The 24,966-nt window shown below is 32.9% G+C and overlaps 1 protein-coding gene across 3 annotated transcripts in view; it reads right to left on the bottom strand.

Annotated features, from left to right (window-relative positions):
* The window catches only part of LOC114325820 (homeodomain-interacting protein kinase 2), a 273,933-nt gene that overhangs the window by 94,293 nt on the left and 154,674 nt on the right, over positions 1 to 24,966 (bottom strand). For all 3 annotated transcript variants that reach the window (XR_007697026.1, XM_028273951.2, XM_028273950.2), the window contains exons 4-5: positions 24,467 to 24,666; positions 1,025 to 1,255 (exon numbers count right to left, since the gene is read on the bottom strand). Coding sequence is in view for 2 of the 3 variants with exons in the window: in XM_028273951.2 (XP_028129752.1) it covers positions 1,025 to 1,255; positions 24,467 to 24,666 (431 nt within the window). In the remaining variant the exon portion in view is untranslated. The remainder of the gene's footprint in view (positions 1 to 1,024; positions 1,256 to 24,466; positions 24,667 to 24,966) is intronic.

Here is a 24,966-nt window from a genome sequence, read left to right on the forward strand (position 1 = left end):
CCGAAATAAAATTTGTTATATCGGGAATTTTTCAATAACGGGGTTCGTTATATCGAGGTTAAATACGGCCAATATTCGTTAAACAGGGGTTCTTAAAGCTGAATTCTAAACTCTATATAACGATTTTCTCATCGCTTACCCTATCAAAAAGTTTTGTCTCATCAGCATTGCATCCTCGGGTCAGGTCTGGCAATTTAGCTTTCCAATCTTCGCAAGTTACAATTCGCGAGTTCCAATCATCCACGGTAGCACTTTCGCCAAAAACTTTTTTGAAGCTAATTTCGTGCCTCTTTTAGAACAGATCCAACTAGCCATTACTGGCTCGAAAGTCTGCGTGGCCTAATTGTTCTGCAAACTGCCTTTACTTGGAGTATGGGACCTACAACAGGTACATTTTTATCCCGGAACTGTTAAAACCACTTAAACAGCTTCTTCGACATCCTGTAGCTCACCTTTCACCAATGGCAGGGGGGCGAGAAGCAGGTCCGATTGTTTTTATGTCTGGACTTGTCTGTGAGTCGCCACTATCTATACTCAACTAAGCTAAACCGACCGACGTTTGGAACGGAGAAATGCGTAATACAGGGGTTGCCTGCGTTAAATAGTGGTTTGCTACGCTCAATATTCATTATACAGTGGTTTTAATTTATCTCCACAAATCGTAAAAATTCGTTATATCGAGGTTTAAAATCGAAATAGTTTATTATATAGGGGTATTTTTTACATTGAGTGTTATGGACGTTTGAAGGGGATTTAAAAAAATTCACTATATCGGGGAATTCTTTATATCGGGGTTCGTTATATCGGGACTCCACTGTATCTATAATAATACAAGCAGTTCTAATATTACAAAAATGTCTAATTGAAGTTTATACCAAAATTAGAATCAACTGATTGTTTTTTAGAGTATAAAGGTATATTTCGCACGTTATTACTGTTTTTCTAGTCGCTTCACAATTTTATTGGTTTATATATTATATTCATATTGGTATTAAAATTAGTGTATAAAAGATCAAGAATTTACCTTAAGTTTGAGCAACGCTGTCAAAACCTGCTGCAAAATCGGCCTGATATATTTTAGAGGTAGAGGGCTGAATTTATTCTGTTTGAGGAAGTCGTAGAGGTTCTGTTCGAGCATTTCGAACACAAGACACGTATGGTTCTTGTGTTGGAAACATTCGTATGCCCTGACGAAGTTGAATTCGTCCGCATTTTCCTGGCTTAGTCTGGATAGTATGCTCACTTCTATTTGACCCTGAAAAACAAAATAAACATTAGTTCATAATAATTGTGAACATGTCCGTAAATGATTACGATACGTTAACAACAGTAACAAAATTAGTTATCATTTTTAGATCATGTTTCTTAACCCTATGTCTACTGACTGGGTCCAACAGGCTCATAAGCATTCATAATTATGTTATTTTTTTGGAATTTTTGTAGCAACTACACTGCTCACTACACTACTCCGTCACTGACTTGTGTGATACAAAAGTATTAGCATTTTATCAAATGCGCGGACCCGCATTACATTATTTTGTATATGACAGCATACCTGTCATATAAAATGGAAAATACCTTGCATGTGTGATAAGGAAAAGAATGTAACTATCTTAGTCAAATCGTTAAACAAAGGGGAATACCCTTATTTTGTGTTTGCTGTAATTATATGTACATATATTTTATCGATTCTAAGACGAGGTTTGTATTATACCTTTCTTTATGATTATTAGCAGCAGTCACATAGTATGTACATTATATGCAGAATTCAAATATACAGTATGCGGCAAAATAAACAGTGCTGAAATGATAATTGATATGTTTATATTATATATCTATAGTTCGTCCGCTATAACTTGTCATATGCGTCACGATTCATTTTCAAACAAATTAAGTCAAAACATAAAGTGAAACGAACGTCGATGTGTATAGCTCGGTTACCGATAATTGAGAAATTTAAAGAGATAGACGAATTGGTGTACAAGTGGTATACCAGAGGGTGGTGTAAAATTTTCCATCCTCTAAAGGGTATACCGAACAAAATATCCATGTGCTTAGATCAAATGACATCTGTTTTAATAGTTCCTCTTTAATATTTTGCCTTGTTACAGGATAGTATTCAGAAAAACGCAAAAATAAGTACTGTAAAATATAATTTCATTAGGTACAATTATAAATAATATATTATATTTAAATAAGTATAACTGTTAGGTCTATTTAATCAAAATAATGTTTTTATCTTTAATCACAATAATGTTTTTATTTACGCTGCTGCTAAAAGTTGCCGATGTAAGCTCCTTTTTATACCTATTATTATATCAATAAGTTTATGAGTTTATGACTCCTCTTACTCGATTGTCGGGTTCTTGTCACAGCCCTGCGCTGTGCTGACAAAGGTTTTTAAATTTCCACGAAATTCTGAACGGCCAAAAAGACTGATGTGGCTTTCGGTATTGTTATGTGTATTATAATTTTTAGTTAAACTCTGTAAAGAGAGCACGCATTTATTAGTGACGATTTCGCTATCAGAAAAAAATTAAGTAAATAAAAATGTGGCGTCCATGGGAGAATAGTGCATTAGAAATTGTTGAGAATAATGAAGTAGAAATTGTTGAAGAAAATGAGGAAATTCTACCACCAAATAATCCTGAAAATGCTGCTGGACCAAGTAGAGGAAGTATTAAAAAGCCAGAAAGAAAACATTTATCCAAAGACGCTAAAGAAATTGTGTTAAATGTGTTTAATGGATTATGTGAAGAACTGGAACGGCACGAGAGTGTTTTAAAAACTGTGGCTTTAACAAAAGTTTCATGTGCTACTGTATATCGAATTATAAAGGAGGGCATTACAAATAGACAAAAAAGGAGCGACTTTGGACTACATCGATCTATTGAGCAACATCTTTTAGGTCCCATTTCAGAAACCATTTATAATATGTTTGCAGGTAATATTATACCCACACTTAACCAAATTTTAGCTGAATTAAAATCTAAAAATATTATTAATTGCTGTAAATCAACTTTAAGAAAATGTTTACTATCAAATGGTTTTAAGTATAAAACAATCAATAAACGACATACTATAATGGAAAGTGCCCGTTTAATAAAATGGCGTAATGAATATTTGGAAAAGATAACCGAGTACAGAAATAGCGGAAGAAAAATTTATTACTTAGATGAAACGTGGTTTGACACTAACGAAACAATTGCCAAAGGTTGGAGTAATGACAATGTAAAGTGCAAAGTTAATGTACCTCCTTCCAGGGGTAAACGAATATGCATTTTGCATTGTTGAGGGGAAGATGGTTGGGTAACCGATAGCTTACTACATATTAAGTGCAAAAGACATTAAAGACAGTTGTTTGGACTATCATCAAGATATTACGGGTGAACTTTTCGAATCCTGGTTTAAAAATAACTTATTACCAAATTTAACAGACAACAGTGTTATTGTTTTAGATAACTTATCATATCATTCTAGACAACTTAAAAAAAATTCCGAATAAATACTCTAGAAAGGATGAATTGCAAGATTTTTTATTATCACAAGATTTATATTTTGAAGATTGGTACACTAAAGACCAATTAGTAGAGGTACTTAATACAAAATTATTTGTAAAGGAATATATTATTGATAATGCAGCAAGTTAAAATGGACATACAACTTTAAGACTACCACCATATTACTGCGTTTTAAATCCAATAGAGTTGTTATGGTCTCAACTGAAATATAATGTGAGACAAAAAAATGTAAGTCCAAAATGTTATAACACTGTCGTGAAACTAATAGATTCTGAATTTAAAAATATCTCTGAGGATAACTGGAAGAAAGCAATAGAGCACGTAAAAAATATCGAAAAAGAATATCTTAAAAACATTCCTGTTATAAATAAAATTATTATCAATGTGGAGAACAGTGATTCAGAGGAAGAAAGTGACGAAGTGTAATACCAAGACAACTTTCTCTCAATACTGAGCTTACCCGGAATATTTTCTTACATAATCAGATGTAGGGATTATCAACATATGTTCAACACCAAACTACTGCTTCAATTTTTTAAGAAAAACGTGGCCTTATTATGAATACTTCACTTATTGTTGCAATAAGTGCAAATCTTTGAAAATCAGTTCGTAAGAGAAAATAATAATGTAAGTAAGTGTTGAATAGATAAACTTTTAATTTTTACTTCAAGGTTTTATAAACTATTTAAATAAGTATATATTTTTTTATCTTTCACTACCTACCGTTCGCTCAATTATTTATTAATTAGTTTTTGTATACAAACCAATTATTGTTTGAACATCTTATAGAAAATGCATTGCAGAAATATGATAAAAGTAATTTAAACTTACACAAAATCATCAAGACATAAAATTAAGCTTTGTTTATAACAATACAAATTTATAGAACCAATTTCTTATAAAATATACCATATTATGTTTCATATAGGTCGGTACTATCCTGTTATTCGTCGGTCATAGTGCTGCTTATCGCATTTTTCTCAAATAAATATAACGGGATAATATATGTATACATTTTGTATACTGTATACTAGGGTGGTGCGAAAAAAGAATTATTCAAATCGGACTTTATCTTCCGATCCCGCAACGGACCTAAAGATTATGAAAAAAATAAAATTTTACCTTTTTTTCAAAAATTTTTATTTATCCTTCGTGTAAGTTTTATTTATTGCTATAGTAAAATTTATTTACAGTTTGCATGGTTGAGTAATAAAAAAAAATAGTTTTACGCATTTAACGAATATCTTCCGATCCCGCAAGATCAATCAAAATCTATAAAAAATTGAAATTTTTGATGATTTCGATAAATTAAAAAACATTTAGTTATTTAATTTTTCTGTTACATTGTGAAGATCTTCGCTTGTTAAGATATTGTATGACAATATTTAAACAACCCAGAACTCAAAACGAGGGGTGGTTACACTTCTAGCTCAACATGCACCCTTGTCTCCAACCAACCAATAAGTGTGTGTTTTTTACATTATTTACATAATGTACATTTAAATGTATTTAAATTATATATACATTTATATACATATTTATATACATTTATATACATATTTACATATATGTATACATTTAAATTTATATGTACATCAAAGAAATGTACATGTAAATAATGTAAAAAACACAAATTCATTGGTTGGTTGGAGAAAAGGGTGCGTGTAGAGCTAGAAGTGCAACCACCCTCTCGTTTTGAGTTCTGGTTTGTTTTAATATTGTCACACAATATCTAAACAAGCGAAGAGCTTTACAAAGTAACAGAAAAATGAGATAACTAAATGCTTTTTAATTTATCAAAATCATCAAAAATTTAAAATTTTTATTAATTTTGATTGATCTTGCGGGATCGGAAGATATTCGTTAAATGCGTAAAGCTATTTTTTATATCACTCAACCATGCAAACTATATATAAATTTTACTATAGCGATAAATAAAACGTACATGGAGAAAAAAGGTAACATTTCATTTTTTAATGTTGTTCTGAAGCTATTTTCTTTATTAAATTTCAGTTAAAATTTCATTTTTTTTTTCATAATCTTTAGGCCCGTTGCGGGATCGGAAGATAAAGTCCGATTTGAATAATTGTTTTTTTGTTTTTCTTGTAATTACCAATCGCAACTTTTCCGCACTATAGCGACACGGAATTATCAATTTGACTTTTTTCGCACCACCCTACTTTTTACTATATACTACACACATCGGTGTACGTTTCACTTTATGTTTTGGCTTTATAGCGGACGAACAATATAATACATTCTAAAGCCTTGTAAAAATAATTCACGACGACGCACGTTCCCGATAAAACAGATGTTAAAGATGTCTCTGGTCAGTGGCGGATCTACGGGGAGGGGAAATAAGGAAATTTCCATCCAAACAAGGTCAAAAATTACAGAAAAAAATTGTTCAAACATAAAAATATAATAGCTCACATGAAACCGAAAAGGCAGAAAGACAAATTCAACCCAATAAATACGCTAGTTAGGAAAATTAAGGGAACTTAACGCATATAAGTTATTATTTATGTCTTTTATGTAATCTGAGTTTATCTTTTTTATGTCTTTTGGTTGAATTTTCATTGGAAGTTCTCCCCTAAGGCAAATTTCCCCTCCCAATGCAAATTTCTAGATCGGCCACTGCCTCTGGCACGAAAAAAATATTTAATTCTAGTCCTCAATTCCGAAATGGCAGACGGTGACCTCTTCAGCATTCCCATGTGCACGCATCTGGTGGCTTAAGTTCTGGTGAGTGGCAGCTCTCTGGCAGTGTGACAGGTTATCCCGTCCTGCTGAAACTATTGCTGACTTTAAGCTTGGACCGTTTTAGTGACCTTTTCCGTATAGCCGAAAATAGTACTCCACTATAAAAAAATTTTCTGCAAAACTGAGAACCATCCTGAAGTATCTACCATTAACATGATATTGACAAAATGTTAAAACAACGTTCAGAAACCACTCAATACGTTTCGACACATGACACATACAAATTTTAGGAACACGAATTTCAGTACTGTTTATTTTGCCGCATACCGTATTTGCAAACATGGGCAGAAACACCTTTCTTAAGAAGAGTTGACACGTATTGTTGAAAAAATGAGTGATATTTCGATAACGATGTTGGCCAATCTGATGAATCCACAGAGATGGTAAATTTCTGACAGCGACAGTGAAAATGAAGTATCTGATATGGAAGACATTGCAACTGCAGTCATGTCATCTGGATACTGTTACTTCATGTGCTACTTCAGTTCTTCAAGCAGACCCTAACCAGAACTTGTTAAGGGATAAGAAGCAACCGGATATATGGCGCATTTAAGAAGTAAGTTAACCAGAATTATAAGAATTCTAATACATATCCGGGTTATAAGAGTCTAAAAATGAAGACCTTTGTCACCTTTGGAGTGCAAAAGATGGAAGAAAAATATAAATGTGTTGATGAGTAGAAACCGGTTTCAAAATATTTTGTGTTCTTAGATCTGATGACTTAGAAGCACGAAGGAAAAAAATATCAATGAATAAACTTAAACCAATTCGTAAATGCTTTGAACTGTGGAACAGTTGGTGTCTTTTCGAAGACGTCCATTTATTAGAAAGTGTATGCCAAATGAGCCAAATATGGCATACTGATTTGGACAAACTTTGATAGTATTAAATCTCATGTGTGGAAGTTGAAAATCTATACAGTCAAAATGTCGAGATGGTTAAAGAAAAAAAATGTTGGTGAAGGCGTCATCAAAAAGATTAGTACCAGAAATAGAACTCAGGAATTAACTATTTTAACTTGGTTTGGTAGCTGTCAAATTTAGAAGTTAGTCTGTTGATTTTCTAGTTAACATTTTATACATTACCAACCAGAAGTAGAATAATCGGTCTGTAATTTGTTAGTTCTTTTTTTAAAGAAAATATCAGGAAAAATAAAGAGGAGAGTAGATCCGTTCACATGGTATTTGTAGATTTAATAAAAGCATACGATACAGTTTCAAGAAGAACATTATGGATAAGTGTCAAGAAGAGTCGACGAAAAACCTACAGTGCCTTTTAAAACATCAAAAAGACTTCTTAGAGGTTGTTCCACACCTCCAACAATGTTTAAAATTTATCTAGAAAACACCCATGGAGCGAGGGAAAAATGTTTCGAGAGATTGGGAATACCAAACAGAGACGAACAGATGTCCAATCTATTCTTTGTCAACGACCAAGTCTTTATTGTCCACGCCGAAGAGGACCTAGCCTTTATGCTAAAAAACACGAATATAATAAAGTAGAACTTGAAATAAATGATAGCAAACAGAATATCTTCCACCCTGCAATGAACAGATAGAAATTCTAACAATTAAGGAGGACGTCGACATTAAAGGGATCTTCTTCTCCTTCTAGTATTCCTACAATCCAAGATGAGTACAACCCAGCAACGGCGTAACGTGGATGATCCTAAGGGGGGGGGGGGTTACAACTTCAAAATGGCTTGATTTGTCAACAATACATATTGATGTTAAGCGTATAGAGATCAAAGTAGATCCCAATGGGGGGGGGTTATAAGCCCCAAAACCACCCCTTGGTTACGCTTATGCAACCCAGTTCCATCTTCCATCCACTCCATTAATGGGATCGCCAAGTTTTAATACCCCTGGTTCACAATCACAAAAAACGCAGACACAAATGAGGAAATTAAGAACAGATTAGGGAAAATAATAAATAACCTGCATAAAAAAAGTACACCCAATCGAATTTATTAAAGAAATACAGAAGAACATCAAATATAAGATTTCGAATACAATATTAAGAAGTATCATGACGTATGGGACGAGATGTCTAATTCCATTTGAATAAATAAAGTGTACTACATAAAAAGGTCAATGAAATACGTTGCAGATGGGAATTTTTAAATGACAACAGGACATCCTTTAAAAAACATAAAAACCGCGTTTTAACCATTTATTTAAAATTAATGTTTTCTAAAGCAGTAAACAGCATTATATATTAATAGAAACGGCATTATCCAATGTCGTTTGCATTAATTAAAAATGTAGAATATTATTCATCAGACCCTGGCATCTTTCTATACGATTGGTAGTAGGTAAATGTATTTTGTGGATGGATTTAAAATATATACTGATATCTTTCTTATTCACTGGTAATGTGTTAATGAAGGCAACACATAGATAAAAAAGATTCATGAACATAAAAGTTTGGAAAATATGTTGTCAATTGTGTGTTGGAAAACATAGTGTTGCCAATCGCATTTCTCTAGATTATCCGATGATCGCTCGAAAAATATCCGATTTGTCACGAAAAGGTACGCTAGGTCAAAAATTATTCTGTTATTAAAATCAATGTTGCCAATATTCTTTTAGTCCCCTTAACAACCGTCAAATAACAAAATCCGTTGTTCGTACGCCAATCAGTTGATTGTAATCAATTATCAATATGATAATTAACATAATTGATTGATTAATTATTAATTATCAATTAACGTAACAATTAGGGAGCGTTCAAGTATTAAGTGATTTTTTACCCCCCCCCCCCGAACCTGCGTTACGCAATACTTGAACGCTCCCTTATTAACATAATTGATTAATTAATCAATTAATCTCATAATTGTACTCAATTATGTTTTCAGCAACCTAATCAAAGTTGACATTGACAGTAATTAAATATTTGATAATGATCAGTTGATTCCATTTCTGATTAGCGTTCGAACAACCGGCCCTTTAATCTACTGGATTCTCTATTTCACGGTTTAAAAATTTTCGTTTATAGATGAAAATCTCGTATCCTAGCTGAATCTAAATAAATAAATAAATCTAAATATTTCATTATTTGGATCGTTATATTAATTTATTATAATTATTTAAGTAAAAAAACACTTTTAAATATTATTTTATTAAAACGTAATAACTACCTAAAACTAGGTACTTTTAAAATAAATAATAAATAAATCAATACAAAATAAACTACAGCTACATTAATAGCATAGGCGCAAAATTTCTGGTCAATGCTTTTAAAATGCATTATTTTTATCGAGTCCTGAGTTACTTAAGCACTGCACTACATAAAATGAAAATAAAACTAAATCGTGCGTGAATTAGCTTTCATAAGTTTAAAGACTAAAAACTAAAAACTCATCGCACGGCAATAAACTCATACTTGGTTTTTGAAATTTGAATTGTATTAGTATGCCGTAAGTGTTGTTGGTGTTGGGAATATATGGATGAGAAAGTTTTAGTCGATGGTAGATACACTGAAAAATATCCGCAAATATCCGATTTATTTAAAGATACGAAGAAGATACGACAACTCTCAAAAAGGTACGCAAATCGGATAATTATCCGCCGATTGGGAACACTGTGTTAACATATCACTGTGTAGAGTCAAGCAGATCTTGAGCAAATCACGGGTATACGACATTGATGTCCACAACGTGTTTGTAGTCTTCAAACAGGCATAAGACTCAGTCAAAAGGAACAAACTATACTATATATTGGCTGAATTGGCAATACCACACCAGCTAATTAGACTCATTAAAGCCACAATGGATGAAACTCGAAACATGTGTATGAATACAAAACCACCGGAGAGACTTTTTCTTCAAAATTTCGCAGGAACTGAAGTAGAAGATAAGCTGCGCCCAACATTGTTTAACATGGCACTGGAGTATGCGGTTAAGCCTGGGTTTCCTCGAAAGCGGCACCGACAAACTGCGACCGTAGCACTGCGATGTATTACGTCAGATTACGGTGAAAAATTCAAGGTTCTTCACTGCGGCAATGAAATGTGCAAACTCAGCAAGCGGTGGCTTCCAACGCATCCTTGGAAACCACCGGTATTATTTTGCGTGGTACAGTTTTTTATGACGTCATTCATCGCAGTGTTACGCTCGCAGTTTGTCGGTGCCGCTTTCGAGAAAACCGAGGCTTTAGGCAAATGCAAACTGGACGAGGAAACCTATTGACCAACCGAACGGTTCAACTGACCGCTTATGCCGATGATATTAATATTATGAATAGAACATCAACAGGAGCACAAGAAACATACGCAGAGTTAAAAACCCAAACAAAAAGGCTAGGTCTGGAGATTTACACAGAAAAACAAAAATAATGATACAGACGAGAAGAAATATAGTCCCGCAAAACACTATACATGAAGATGACATTGAAACGGTTGGAAAGTTTACATACCTGGGAGTAGAAATATATATGCCGACGGATCAGAAGATGGAGAAATACGGAAGAGAATAACGCAGACAAACAGAGCTTATTTTGCCCTCTCCCATATATTTCGGTCTAAAAGTGTGCACCGAAATACAAAGATGAGAATCTATAAAACCTTAATTCGACCAATAGTATGTTATGGCGGTGAAGCATGGGTCCTGAAAGAAACACCCAAAAACAAACTCGACACATTCGAAAGGAAAGTACTGAGGAGAATACTAGGATCTGTGAGAGAAAACGGAATCTTTAGAAGTCGATACAACAACGAGCTTTATCAACTTTATAAGGAAATACTCCTGTCAGACTTCATTAGAATACAATGATTGCAATGGGCCGGACATGTGGCCCATAGTCTACGTGTGGTGGTGTGGTGGATAGGCTACGAAAAAGAGCACTGAACGCTAGAATGCAGGGAAAGAGACCGGTCGGAAAGCCAAGAAAGCGCTGGGCAGACACAGTAAATAGCGACGCACATGCCCTTTTAGGAGTCCGTGTATGGAGAACAGCAGCCACAGACAAACAAGGGTGGAGGCCAAGGCTCAATTTAGGCTGTAGTGCCGTAGAAGAAGAAGTTGTTAACAAGGCAAATAATACTGATGACATGGGTACAGCGCTACGCTACTAAACCTGCTCTCGCTCAGGACACTCGGTGGTGTAATTATAATGCCCTAGTCCTAGTTCCTAGTACAAGAAAAACAAGACTGTATCCTTGTTCACTTTCCACCATGTTAAAGAGTCGACGTTATTTGCCTCTACTCTATAGGAGGTATTCTGTGACAGTTTTACGGATTAAAAGATGGACACGGTTTTGAAAAGTAAGAAGAAAGAGGCATACCATCTTCTGTATCCATAGTAAACTCATAATTTCTTTCAAAGATACACTTTTGTGAGTTTCGGAATCTTCGGTTTTATTTAATCTGACAGGCGTACACTTCATTTCAATAGGAACACCGGAACACTGTAGATAGATGAATACTGGGCTAATTTACAAAAAGCTATTAAAATTGTTACCTTTTTTTATTACATGGCAAACTAAAAGTAGATAAGATGATTCTTAAGACAATTCAAAGTCAAAAGATGAGTGAGACGAGGGTGCATTTTGTCACCTGACTTAATATTTATGGTGAACATGTCATGAGGATGGCTTTACTTAGAGGGATGGGTCGATAGAGTAACGGTGTCGTAAAAAAATCTCTAAGTCAAGACTACGAAAAAAGCTTATGGTTGGGGTGGGGAGCCCAAGCAGGGATTTTAACAGTTACTTGAGCGCGTCAGAAAATCACATGGGGAGAAACCTTGTAGCCTGTAAATGTCCCCTACCATATATGGACTCTTAATACAGTGGGATTCGTTAAGGGGTCCGAAAAAAAATCTATCCTTAGAAAAACTCGAAATCGTCAGATTAAGATAAGGTAAGTTAAGTACATAAAGAATAGTGTATATTTTAAAAATCTGACGATTTGACTGGGGCGTAAGGAAATGGGTGAGTCCACAAAGTTTAGCAAACTTTGACAAAAAAAGCGAATAGTTCGTGAAATGAACGTCAGATCGAAAAACTGAAAAATACGTGTTCAATATTTTTCAAAAATATATCGAATGATTCCAAAGACGAGCCCCCACCGAGAGGGATGGGGATGGGGAGTAACTTGACAAAATTTTAAGTAGGAACCCGGCGATATTTCTCGAAATGAACATCAAATCAAAAAACTGAAAAATGTGTTTGAATATTTTTTAAAAATCAATCGAATGGCATCAAACACGGCCACTCACGGAGGTGGGGTGGGGGGTTACTTTAAAATCTTTGGATATTCGCACAATATTTCAGATTTGGATTCCTTACGTAAAAATAATATCTTTTATTCAAGCCATTTTTTCGAGTCATGGATAGATGGCGCTATAATCGGAAAAAACGATTGTTAAAAATGGAAAATTAAATTAAAAAATGGAAAGTCCCCACTAAAATGGAAAACTCAACTTTTTTTGGTTTTAGGACCTAATCTTCACAACCCAATAGGTCCCCATGACAGTAACTGCAAATTTAGCGTCCAATGCTCCCCTACTATTAGGTTTACTTAAAAAGATATAGGGATATATTCGAGAATATGAGGCTGGAGGGTTCTAAATCGGACTGAATTTGTGAACTCTTCTGAAAAGTTGCATTTTTCAACTTAAGAACATGTAATGGTAGGGGAGCCCAAGCGGGGATTTTTGTAGTTATTCGAGCGCGTCAGATTATCATATGGAGAGAAACCTGGTACCCTGAAGATTTTTTTTATTTAATGTTTATTTTGCAATATAATAACATATAATAACAATAAGCATACATGTTGATTGGTACAATGTCGTGAGAGAGAGAGTTTGTCCAATGATTCACTCTCTGTACGCACTTTTACACTCTTACATTTATGTTAAAAACTATAAAAATTTGTAACTTTACATTATTACATACATTGATATTAAGGAGGGGGTATGGTTTGAAATCAACATATCAAGCACATTTTTGTGAATTTTTTTCGTAACTATGGTAGAATTATTTTATTTTTAAATTAAATAAACACATTAAGTACAATTCAAAGAATATTTAAGAAAAAATTCAATCCAAAATATTGAAAAATAAGCCATTGGCGACAAATTTTGGCAGGTAGCTCAAAAAAAAATGGATTTTGCGGTGGACATCAGAACTCATTACCGGATTATACGAAACAATAAATTCAAAAAGATTTTATTAGCTTATGAGTTTCACGAGGTAACAACGTCGAGTTTTTTTATTTTTAATGATTTTTGAATTTTTGGTATCACTCAAAAGTAAAAAATACGAAATTTTTGATAAAAATTTTGTGAAAACCAACAGATTTAATATTGTTGAACAAAAAATAAGCACAAAACGAAAAATATCTCGACGTTGTTACCTCTCGAAATGTCTAAAGAAAATCTGTGCAAAATATCAGGTAGATCGGCCGAGTAGTTTTTCAGTTACAATGTCCACCGCATTTGAAAAAGTAGTTTTGAGAAAAATGCGTTTAAAGTTTTGACAACTGCATCTTCATCTTCTTATTTGTCTGCCAAATCGTAAAGTGATGAACATTGGAATATGTTTTTTAAATTGGGGAGTAATCTACAAAAGAGAAGGCGAACAGTTGTTTAACGTTTCTCACTACGCTGCGGCGTGCTGGCGCGAAGCCGCGGCAAAGCGTGTCGAAGGTAGGGATATTCAACACCCTGTATCTCTGGTAATTTTACTCCGATTATTTTGAAATTTTCAGAGAGTATTCTTGAAAGTATGCACTTTTATTTGAAATAATAAAAAAATTTAAAAATTTCAAACCATACCCCTCCTTAAACAAATAAAATAAAACTATCACAATTTAAAATTAATTTCATATGTTATCAATGTTATCAATAATTCAAACTGTATCAAAGTTACACTTTTGTGGCGCGTTTTACTTCAAATTTAGCAAATATTATGGAAAAATCTTTTAAAATAAAACTAAAATTTTATGTTGCATGAAATAGACCGGGCAGTATCGTCGCTCCCGCTAGCGAAATTATTCCGATTCGATTTTTTTGCACAAACTTACTCAAAAAGAGGTCCTTATAACATATCCACAGGGTGCCGGGCGGTGCCGTGGTCGAAAAATTGTTTAAACAATTTTTTTTAAACAAATTCACAAAAATATTTTTTTCATTTCGAACAAAATTTTTTTTAGATAAATTGGTTTATTCTGAGCAAAAAAGGTCTCTTGTCATTTTTTTCTAAAATTGATTGTTGTCGAGTTATATGCGATTAAAAATTTGAAAAATGCGAAAATGGCCATTTTCAAGGCTTAATAACTCGATTAAACATTATTATTATGAAATTCAAAAAGTCACCAAATCAAGTTTCAAATCCCTTCTTCAAGGTCCTGAAGAGATTTTTGTCATTATTTTATTAGAAAGCTGTTATTTTTAATTATTAACATTTAGCGCTATAGTCCAGGATTTATCCGTTAGTCCGTCCGATGTCCGATCCGTTAGTTGGTCCGATGTCCGTTAGTGAAATTATTCCGATTCCATTTTTTTTTGCAGAAACTTACTCAAAACGAGGTCCTTATAACATATCCACAGGGTGCCGGGTGGTGACGTGGTCGAAAAATTGTTTAAACAATTTTTTTTAAACAAATTCACAAAAATAATTTTTTCACTTCAAACAATTTTTTTTTAGATAATTTTGGACATTCTGAGCAAAAAATGTCTCTTGTGATTTTTTTCTAAAATTGATTGTTGTCGAATTATACGCGATTTATAATTTGAAAAATGCGAAAATGGCCTTATAACTCGACAACAATCAATTTTAGAAAAAATCACAAGAGACCTTTTTTGCTCAGAATAACCCAAATTATCTAAAAAAAAAAAAAATCGTTCGCAATAAAAAAAATATTTTTGTGAATTTCTTTAAAAAGAAATGTTTAAACAATTTTCCGACCACGGCACCCTGTGGATATGTTATAAGGACCTCGTTTTGAGTAAGTTTCTGCAAAAAAATGGAATCGGAATAATTTCACTAACGGGGGCGACGATGCATCCTGGACTATAGCGCTAATTGTTAATAATTAAAAATAACTGCTTTCTAATAAAATAATGACAAAAATCTCTTCAGGAACTTGAAGAAGGGATTTGAAACTTGATTTGGTAACTTTTGAATTTCATAATAATAATGTTTAATCGAATTATTATTAAGCCTTGAAAATGGTCATTTTCGCATTTTTCAAATTTTTAATCGCATATAACTCGACAACAATCAATTTTAGAAAAAAATGACAAGAGACCTTTTTTGCTCAGAATAAGCCAATTTATCTAAAAAAAATTGTTCGAAATGAAAAAATTATTTTTGTGGATTTGTTTAAAAAAAATTGTTTAAACAATTTTTCGACCACGGCACCCTGTGGATATGTTATAAGGACCGCTTTTTGAGTAAGTTTGTGCAAAAAAATCGAATCGGAATAATTTCGCTAGCGGGGGCGACGATACTGCCCGGTCTAAAAATGAAAAAACATTTTCGCGCCACGTAATATTCATATCAGATCTTTTGTAGCTGGAATATTGTATGCGCTCCTCATTTTTACGGCGTATAGCGGTTTTTTATTCTTGTACCTTTTACAAAGGATTTTACATTGAATAAAATTTTTTTTAATTAAAACTTTCTTAAATTTTGTGGGTGGCCCGTTTTCTCTGACGCGCAGTGTAGTGACAAATCATATCTATTAAAACTAAATCAATCGTTAATTGGATTTAATCACATAAAAATTTGATTTATTCTTTCAAAACGCAGACTAACAAACGGTTAGCCGAGAATGAATATCATAACGGATGTTTAAAGATTTCAGTGAACTAGGCCAATCATGTGCACAACTATCATACAAGTCTACATTAATAAACATCGGCATACAATATAATACATCACAATACCATTAATCTGCATCTCGACAGTTAAAAATCATCCTCATTGACAAGCTGAATGCCGACGGCACATACATCAATATTAAATGAAAAGATATCATACGAGATATATGCCAATTATAGAATAACTAATGCGAGAACGTTCTGTGGTTAATTTATTATGCATTTTTAGTTATTTATCTAAATTATGTATTTGCAAGGCAGTGTAATTGTTTTATGACCATTTTTTGCAATAATTAATTAGTAAACTATTTAAATAATATAATCAGCAGCAGTTTTTGAATCATTCTGAACAAAATATGTGTCTTGTAATTTTTCCCTAAAGTTGATAGTTTTCGAGTTCTAAACAATTTGAAGTTGAAAAAATAAAAACAAAAAATGACATTTTCAAGACTCAAAAACAAAAGTAAAAAATATTATTTTTGGATTCACGAAGTGCCTATATTCAAGTTCAAACCTTGTTCTCTGAGTTTCCTTATAAGTATTTTGGGTTTATTTGTGGCATAAATCTTGGTTCTCCCTCTTATATAAGCGTATAGCAAGAAACCCATTATGAACGCCCGGCACGGCACAGCCCGGCACGGCACAGCACAGGCCGGCACGTCCAAAAACCCATTTGTAACGATTTGTAACGGCTGGCACGGCACGGCACCTAGTCCAGGGCGCATCTGTTTTGAGATGGACGTTGAGAGGTGACTCAAATGTTTTTGCAGAAATTGCTTGAAAATTAATCAAATAATAATATTTGAGTTATCCTCCCTCTCAAAAAGGTCCGAAACATTGTTTAAATAATCAAAATGTCAAAAATTGAAGGAAAAATTCGATTTTTTTCTTGGGTTTTTGACTATAACTTTAAAACTATTCATTTCCGAGAAAAGTTGTACTAACATAAAAGTTGCGTAATTAAATTTCCTACAATATAGAATTGGTTAAAAATTTTAAAAATAGTCACCCTAGTTGCAAAATAGCAATAATTGCGAAAAAACCATACAAAAACAAGTATTCGCATTTCACCCAGAAAAACTTTATGATACAGTAAAACAATACTGTAAATTTCATTAAGATCGGTTTAATAGATTTTGCAAAATAAATTTTGCAATCCAGCTTTCGCAAAAAAAATTCATTTTTTCAAAATGTTACAGGACTGAAAATAAAGCAGATATCAAGTTGAAATTTTTTTTGCTTATAGAAGTGTACTGTACCTTTCATTTGCAATTTTCAAAATTAAAATCGATTAATTACCACGGCGTCAAAATTTTTTTGAAAAAAACAATAATTTTTGGTGCTACGCGCAGGACAGCGGTGTTCGATTCACACAAGTTGATTTCCACCAAAATTTCTTCCAATCTTTATCTAATATATTATTTTCTTACTCTATATTTTGTTGTATTTTAATATTTTAATTCCACAAAAATCAAACTAATTTTATTATTGTTTGTGAAATATTGTTTAAACAATTGCATATGTTTAAAAATATTAAACTTTTATTATTTAAGTTAAAATATATGAACAAAGAAAGTTCTTGCTAATAAAAGTGTTATTTCAAAGGATAGAGTATGTGTTTTTATTTTGCAATAAACAAATTTATTTATATCGAAATGTAATAAAAATTAAAATGTATCAATCATTATCAAAGGTCATTGGAATGCCCAATCAGAGCAAACTATCCGCTGTCCTGCGCGTAGCACCAATAATTAATGTTTATTTAAAAAAAATCCTGACGCCGTGGTGTTAATCGATTTTAATTTTGCAAAATTGCAAATGAAAGTTACAGTACACTTCTATATGCAAAAAATTTTTGAACTTGCTATCTGCTTTATTTTCAGTCCTGTAACATTTTGAAAAAATGAATTTTTTTTGACGAAGGCTGGATTGCAAAATTTATTTTGCAAAATCTATTAAACCGATCTTAATGAAATTTACAGCATTGTTTTAGAATATTATATAATTTTTCAGGGTGAAATATGAAGGTCCTAAGTGTAGCAAAAATGGTTGAAAAACGTAAAATGCGAATACTTGTTTTTGTATGATTTTTTTACAATTATTGCTATTTTGCAACAAGGGTGACTATTTTTTAAATTTTTAACCAATTTTATATTGTAGGAAATTTAATTATGCAACTTTTATGTTAGTACAACTTTTCTCGGAAATCAATACTTTTAAAGTTAGAATCAAAAAACCAAGAAAAAAATCGAATTTTTCCTTAATTTTTTGACATTTTGATTATTTAAACAATGTTCCGGACCTTTTTGAGAGGGAGGATAACTCAAATATTATTATTGGATTTATTTTCAAGCAATTTCTGCAAAAAAATTTGAGTCACCTCTCAACGTCCAAATGTACTAATATTTTTACAGATGCGCCCTGGTCTAACCGGAAAAATGATCATATATTTTAAAAACTAACGTAAAATAAAAGTTTTTAAAAGACATAAACTACACAATTTTAATGAATATGCATCATGTTAAAAAAACGAATTCATGGTTAAAAGATAATGTACGTATTCATACCTGTCCATTGATCAAAATTTTCGGATATTTGTACCCATGTATGTCCTTTTTCTTACTATCATGATAACTTGAGTCCGATGCATCATACAAAAATGGGTATTCTCTGACACTCTCAATGAAAAGTTCGTCCATATTATTTTATTTCAAAAGAAACAACGCGCTTTCAATTAAAAAATCGACAATATATCTGCTTATTACCAATAATTATGACGCACTGACGCCGACTGGCCGTTCGACTTCAGCAAGAAACCCATTATCAACGGCCGGCACGGCACAGCCCGGCCCGGCACAGGACAGTCCAAATTCATTTGTATAGTTTTAAATGCAACGTAACCCATTATGAGCGGCCGGCTCGGCCCGGCACAGGCCAGCACGCAAACGGAACGGCCAAAATTCTCCGAGGAGAATAAAATCCGTTGAAGTCGAACGGCCTGAACGGCCAGTCGGCGCTAGTGTGTCATAATTGTTGGTAATAAGCAGATACATTGTTGATTTTTTAATTGAAAGCGCGTTGTTTCTTTTGAAATAAAATAATATGGAAGAACTTTTCATTGAGAGTGTCAGAGAATACCCATTTTTGTATGATGCATCGGACTCAAGTTATCATGATAGTAAGAAAAAGGACATACATGGGTACAAATATCCGAAAATTTTGATCAATGGACAGGTAAATACGTACATTATCTTTTAACCATGAATTCGTTTTTTTAACATGATGCATATTCATTAAAATTGTGTAGTTTGTCTTTTAAAAACTTTTATTTTATGATAGTTTTTAAAATATATGATCATTTTTCCGGTGCCGTGCCGGCCGTTACAAATGGGTTTTTGAACGTGCCGGCTTGTGCTGTGCCGTGCCGGGCGTTCATAATGGGTTTCCTGCTTTCAACGGATTTTATTCTCCTCGGAGAATTTTGGCCGTTCCGTTTGCGTGCTGGCCTGTGCCGGGCCGAGCCGGCCGCTCATAATGGGTTACGTTGCATTTAAAACTATACAAATGAATTTGGACTGTCCTGTGCCGGGCCGGGCTGTGCCGTGCCGGCCGTTCATAATGGGTTTCTTGCAAGCGCTTCAATAACAACTAAAAAACAATGTTTCAGAATAAAACCAGCTAAAATTTTTTATCGGGAGCTGATAGAAGAATGTTTGAATTGAATTTAGGCATTCAATAATTTCCCAAAAATACTTTTTATATTTGTGATTTCGACCCTTGAAAATCTTTAGTTTTCAGTTTTTTTAGTTTGTAATTGTTTATACATACAGTGCTAGTCAAAAGTTCCCTTTCCCCTCGTATCTTTTGAACGGTTATACTTATCATAGTGAAATTTGGAGGGAGGAAATAAATGGACGTAGGCTTCTCAAATAGTCATAAGAGGTGACGTAATAGTGAAGGATGACGTTACAGAGCCACTTTGACCGACAATTTAAAAAATGGGACCTTACGGCAACTAATACCTTGTTTGAAAGGTATTGAAAATACCTATTCAATCATACTAATTTTGTTTGGGTTGAAGTTGATTTTGATGAATAAATTTAATAAATATAAAATTGTAGTTTCACATTTAATTAATAAATATTCAAACGTCCGCTATGGTTATTTGTCAAAAAAGTTGACGTTGACGTAAAAACAACAAGAGAATAGAAAAACGTCAACTGTTTTGACAAATAACCATAGGCGGATAACCATAGGTTTGAATCTTTATTAATTAAGTGCGAAACTACAATTTTATTTTTATTTAATTTATTTATTAAAATCAACTCAAACCGAAACACAATTAGTTGATTGAATAGGCATTTTCAATACCTTGCTAACGAAATGTCACTTCCCATAACGTCCCATTTAAAAGTGTCGGTCAAAGTAACGTCTGTAACGTCATCTGTCACCTGTTACTATTACTGTTTGAGAAGGCTACGTCCGTTTATTTCCTCCCTCCAACTTTCACTATGATAAGTATAACCGTTCAAAAGATACGAGGGGAAAGGGAACTTTTGACTAGCACTGTATACAGGGAGTAACAAAAATACAGGTCATAAATTTGATCACGTATTCTGGGACCAAAAATAGTTCGATTGGACCTAACTTACCTTCGTACAAATGTGCACATAAAAAAAGTTACAGCCCTTTGAAATTACAAAATAAATATCGATTTTTTCCAATATATCGAAAACTATTTGAGATATTTTATTGAAAATGGACATGTGGCATTCTTATGGCAGTAGTATCTTAAGAAAAGATTATAGTGAAATTTAGACATCCCATAAAAATTTTATGGGGGACTTGTTCCTTTAAACTCCCCCAAACTTTTGTGTACGTTCCAATTTAATTATTATTGTAGTACCATTGGTTAAACACAATGTTTTAAAAACTTTTTTGCCTCTTAGTACTTTTTCGAAAAGTCGAGTTTTTATCGAGACATTTTGAATATTTTTCAAATCCACCACATAATTGTATATGGTAACGTACGATTATGGATACTTTGTAATAATATGAAAATTTATTTATGATTTACATTTTTAGGTATATTTTGAACCATATTAAAAAAGAAGCCACATCTCGATAAAAGGTACTTTATCAGAAAAATACAAAGAGGCAAAAAAGTTTTATAAACGCTGTATTTAACTAATGGTATCGCAGTAATAGTTTAATTGGCACGTACACAAACATTTGGAGGGTTTAACCCCCATAAAATTTTTATGTAAACATATTAAATAAAAAAAATATGAAAAAAAATTTTTTTAAGAAACGCTTTTCTTTAGTTACGAGTGACTAAAATTAAAAATATTATAAAAAAATCAACTAAAAAGCAAAAAATAAAAAAAATTGAAAAAATCTAACACATCCGTCAAAGAAAAGCGTGGCGCGTATTCATCGAATAAACGGTTTTCGCCCCACGCTTGTCTTTAACGAATATGTTAGATTTTTTCAATTTTTTTGCTTTTTAGTTGATTTTTTTATATTATTTTTAATTTTAGTCACTCGTAACTAAAGAAAAGCGTTTCTTAAAAAAATTTTTTTTTCATATTTTTTTATTTTTTACTTTTTAGTCTTACACTTTTCAAACATTAAAATATATCGTCATGTTTATTAAAATATGTATAAAACATATGATGTACTAACATGAAAAGTAGTCTGAATCGGCAAAAAATTTGAAACTTTATTGTTTATTAATGAAGCATAACGTAAACAATTAACGTAAAAAGTGAAATTATGTATTGTTCATATCATTAGGTTTGTTCGTAGAACGATCAGCAACCGTTGCCAACTATCAGACGCATGCGTGTTCGTAGTCTACGATCTCTAACTGTTAACTGCGCTGCGCTAACTGTTAACTGCGCATGCGTCTGATGGTTGGAAACGGTTGCTGATCGTTTGGATCATACTACGAACAAACCTATTAGCTATACAATCCGTAAAAGTTTTAAGTTTTTACATTGTAAAAAACAAGAGAATTTAAGCGTTTTCCATTAAAATGGTTTTTTTTATTTAAACAATTAATAAACATGAAACATTTTTTTTATTGACTATTCATGTATTGTTCCCGCGAATGCATATGTCTGCAAATTTTCATTCATTTGCATTAAAGAAAAGGCAGTCAAATTAACGTCTAAAGATTTGACGCAAACTATTGAACTAAATAAAAGCGTTTAAAAAGAGGCCGCCACTCGATAAAAATTGTCTTATCGAAAAAATACTGAGAGCCAAAAAAAGTTTTAAAAATATTGAATTTAACTAACGGTACCACAATAATAATTTAATTGGAACGTACACAAAAGTTTGGGGGGTTTAAGGGAACAAAACCCCCATAAAATATTTATGGAATGCACAAATTTCACTATAATTTTGTTTTAAGATGTTCCTGCCATAAGAATGCCCCATGTCCATTTTTAATAAAAAATCTCTAATAGTTTTCGATATATTCGAAAAAATCGATTTTCTTTTTGTAACTTCAAAGGGCTGTAACTTTTTTTATGTGCATATTAGTACTAATGTAAGTTAGGTTCATTCGAACTATTTTTGGTTCCAGAACATGTGATTTAATTTATGACCTGTATTTTTTTACACGCTGTATATGTAACTCGAAAAACTGCACCATTTTAAATCATAAACAAAACTACTACCGAGTTACCCAAAATCAAATTTTAAATCAGGAAGGAAGAAGGAAATTTATAAACCGAGATCATAAAAAATACAGCGACATACGGAAAGAAATAAGAAGACAAGTACGGCCAGGAAAAGAAAAGTGATTTGAGAAATGTATGGAAATTGAAGATCTGCAAAAGATGCACGATCTATCCAACTTACAGGAGATAAAAAAATGCTGCTGGTATACGAAATAAAAGATCTTACAATCTTGTTGAAAAAGAAGGTAACCGTACCATAAACAATATCGATAAACTAAAAAGATGTAAAGAGACATTAAAGAAATATTTAGCGATAAACCAAAAGTAAAAGAAATACAAAATTTTATTACAGGTCCTACAATAACAACGGAAAAATTATTAGAAAGTGCAATAAAAATAATACACAAAAACAGAAAAGCTACAGGACAAGATGAAATACCAGCAGAAATAAATACTTAAAATAATTGTAAATAAAGGGAAAAATCCTTTTAAATAAACTATACGCAACGGAGAAAATACCAAAAGATTTGTTTAACTCTCTATTTGGGATTCTTCCAAAAAAAAAAAAGGAAATGCTACATAGTGGTTCCGACTATAGGACAATCAGTTTCGTGAGTCACGTTTTAAAAATCTTTGTTCAGATAATTCACTCCAGAATTTATACTAGAATGGAAGGAGACATTAGTTATAAGCAATTTGGTTTCCGTAATAATGTTGAAACAAGAAAGACACATGCAAGTACCGATTCAGAGATGTAGAGATATCAATCATCATGTGTACATGTGTTTTATAGTATTTGAGAAAGTATTCGATAAAGTTCAGACATGGAAAGCTGATGGAAATTCTTGGACAAGTAGGAATAGACGACAAAGATTTAAGAATTATGCAAAATCTGCTATCACCAGAAAGCAAATGTCAGAATCATCTTAGATACTTCTGAATCAATTGAAATTCTCCATGGGATTAGACAGGGGTGTATCTTGTTAACACTGCTTTTTAATTTGTACTCCGAGCATGTTCTCTAAGAGGCACTTGTCAGTGTTGATGTTGGTATCACGGTCAATGGAATTAAGATCAGTGATCTGTAGGGTTACCATACGTCCGGATTTCGTCCGGACAGTCCGGATTTGAAAACACATGTCCGGATTGGCGTCCGGATATGAGAAATGTCCGGATTTTTTTCTTTACTAAAAAAAATGGAAAATACTAGGTCCAACGGTAAGAAATTTCATTTTGCGCAGCACCTTAGGTCTAAAGTATGTTAAAACTTAGGTGTATATGTATTTTAAACTGGCAGAGATTTTCGATGTTAGTTGCATATTGTAGCGAAACAGCTGTACTTTTTATTGTGCCATATGCATTTCGCATATATGTACAAAGTAGAGGTAGCAACAAAGTCAAATTCAAATTTTACATTTTCTACAACCCGTTGGACTGGACTACCCCTGTCCGGATTTGGCCTTAATAAATTATGGTAACCCTAGTGATCTGAGACCTGCGAATGATACTGTGTTGCTTGTGAGTTCTGAGTGAGGAAGAACTACAGTTATCAGTTATTAATTGACATTGTTACTGGAGAATGCGAAGAATATGGCTTGAAACTTAATAGATTACAAACTAAATAGAACCTTAAAAAACCATAAATAATGCTACATTTTTAACTTACTTGTCTGGCATACGAAGGATGATTCTTCAGAATCTTGATGGCGACAATTTCGTTGGTGCCCTTCTTCCAACATTTGACCACTTGTCCAAACGTGCCCCTGCCTAAAAACTCGAGCACCTCGTACTGGTTGGTCATGGAGTACAACACCTCGTGCTGTACCAATTGGTAATCTCCGTCGGCCCCACTCGTTGCCGCCGACCCTGTAGAACAAATTAACTTGGTTAAGTATAATACCACATAATGGATTTGAATAAGAGTATCGTTATATTGACGTATAATTAAAAAGAGCTCTTTGAAAACAGTTTCCTTAAAACATATTGGACAAGTAGGTATAGGTATGCTGTATCACTAAATGATCCAGAAAACGAAACTTACGCATTGATAATGAACTTGGCGATTTTCAAATACTTTCTATGGTTATGTGTCTATGTAAGTAGTTTTGCATTATTTTATAATTTTCTTTACATGGTGAAACCTAAAGGTACTCTCGATATGTTATG

Source organism: Diabrotica virgifera, chromosome 3, assembly GCF_917563875.1.
Source record: "Diabrotica virgifera virgifera chromosome 3, PGI_DIABVI_V3a".
Classification (NCBI taxonomy): Eukaryota; Metazoa; Arthropoda; class Insecta; order Coleoptera; family Chrysomelidae; genus Diabrotica; species Diabrotica virgifera.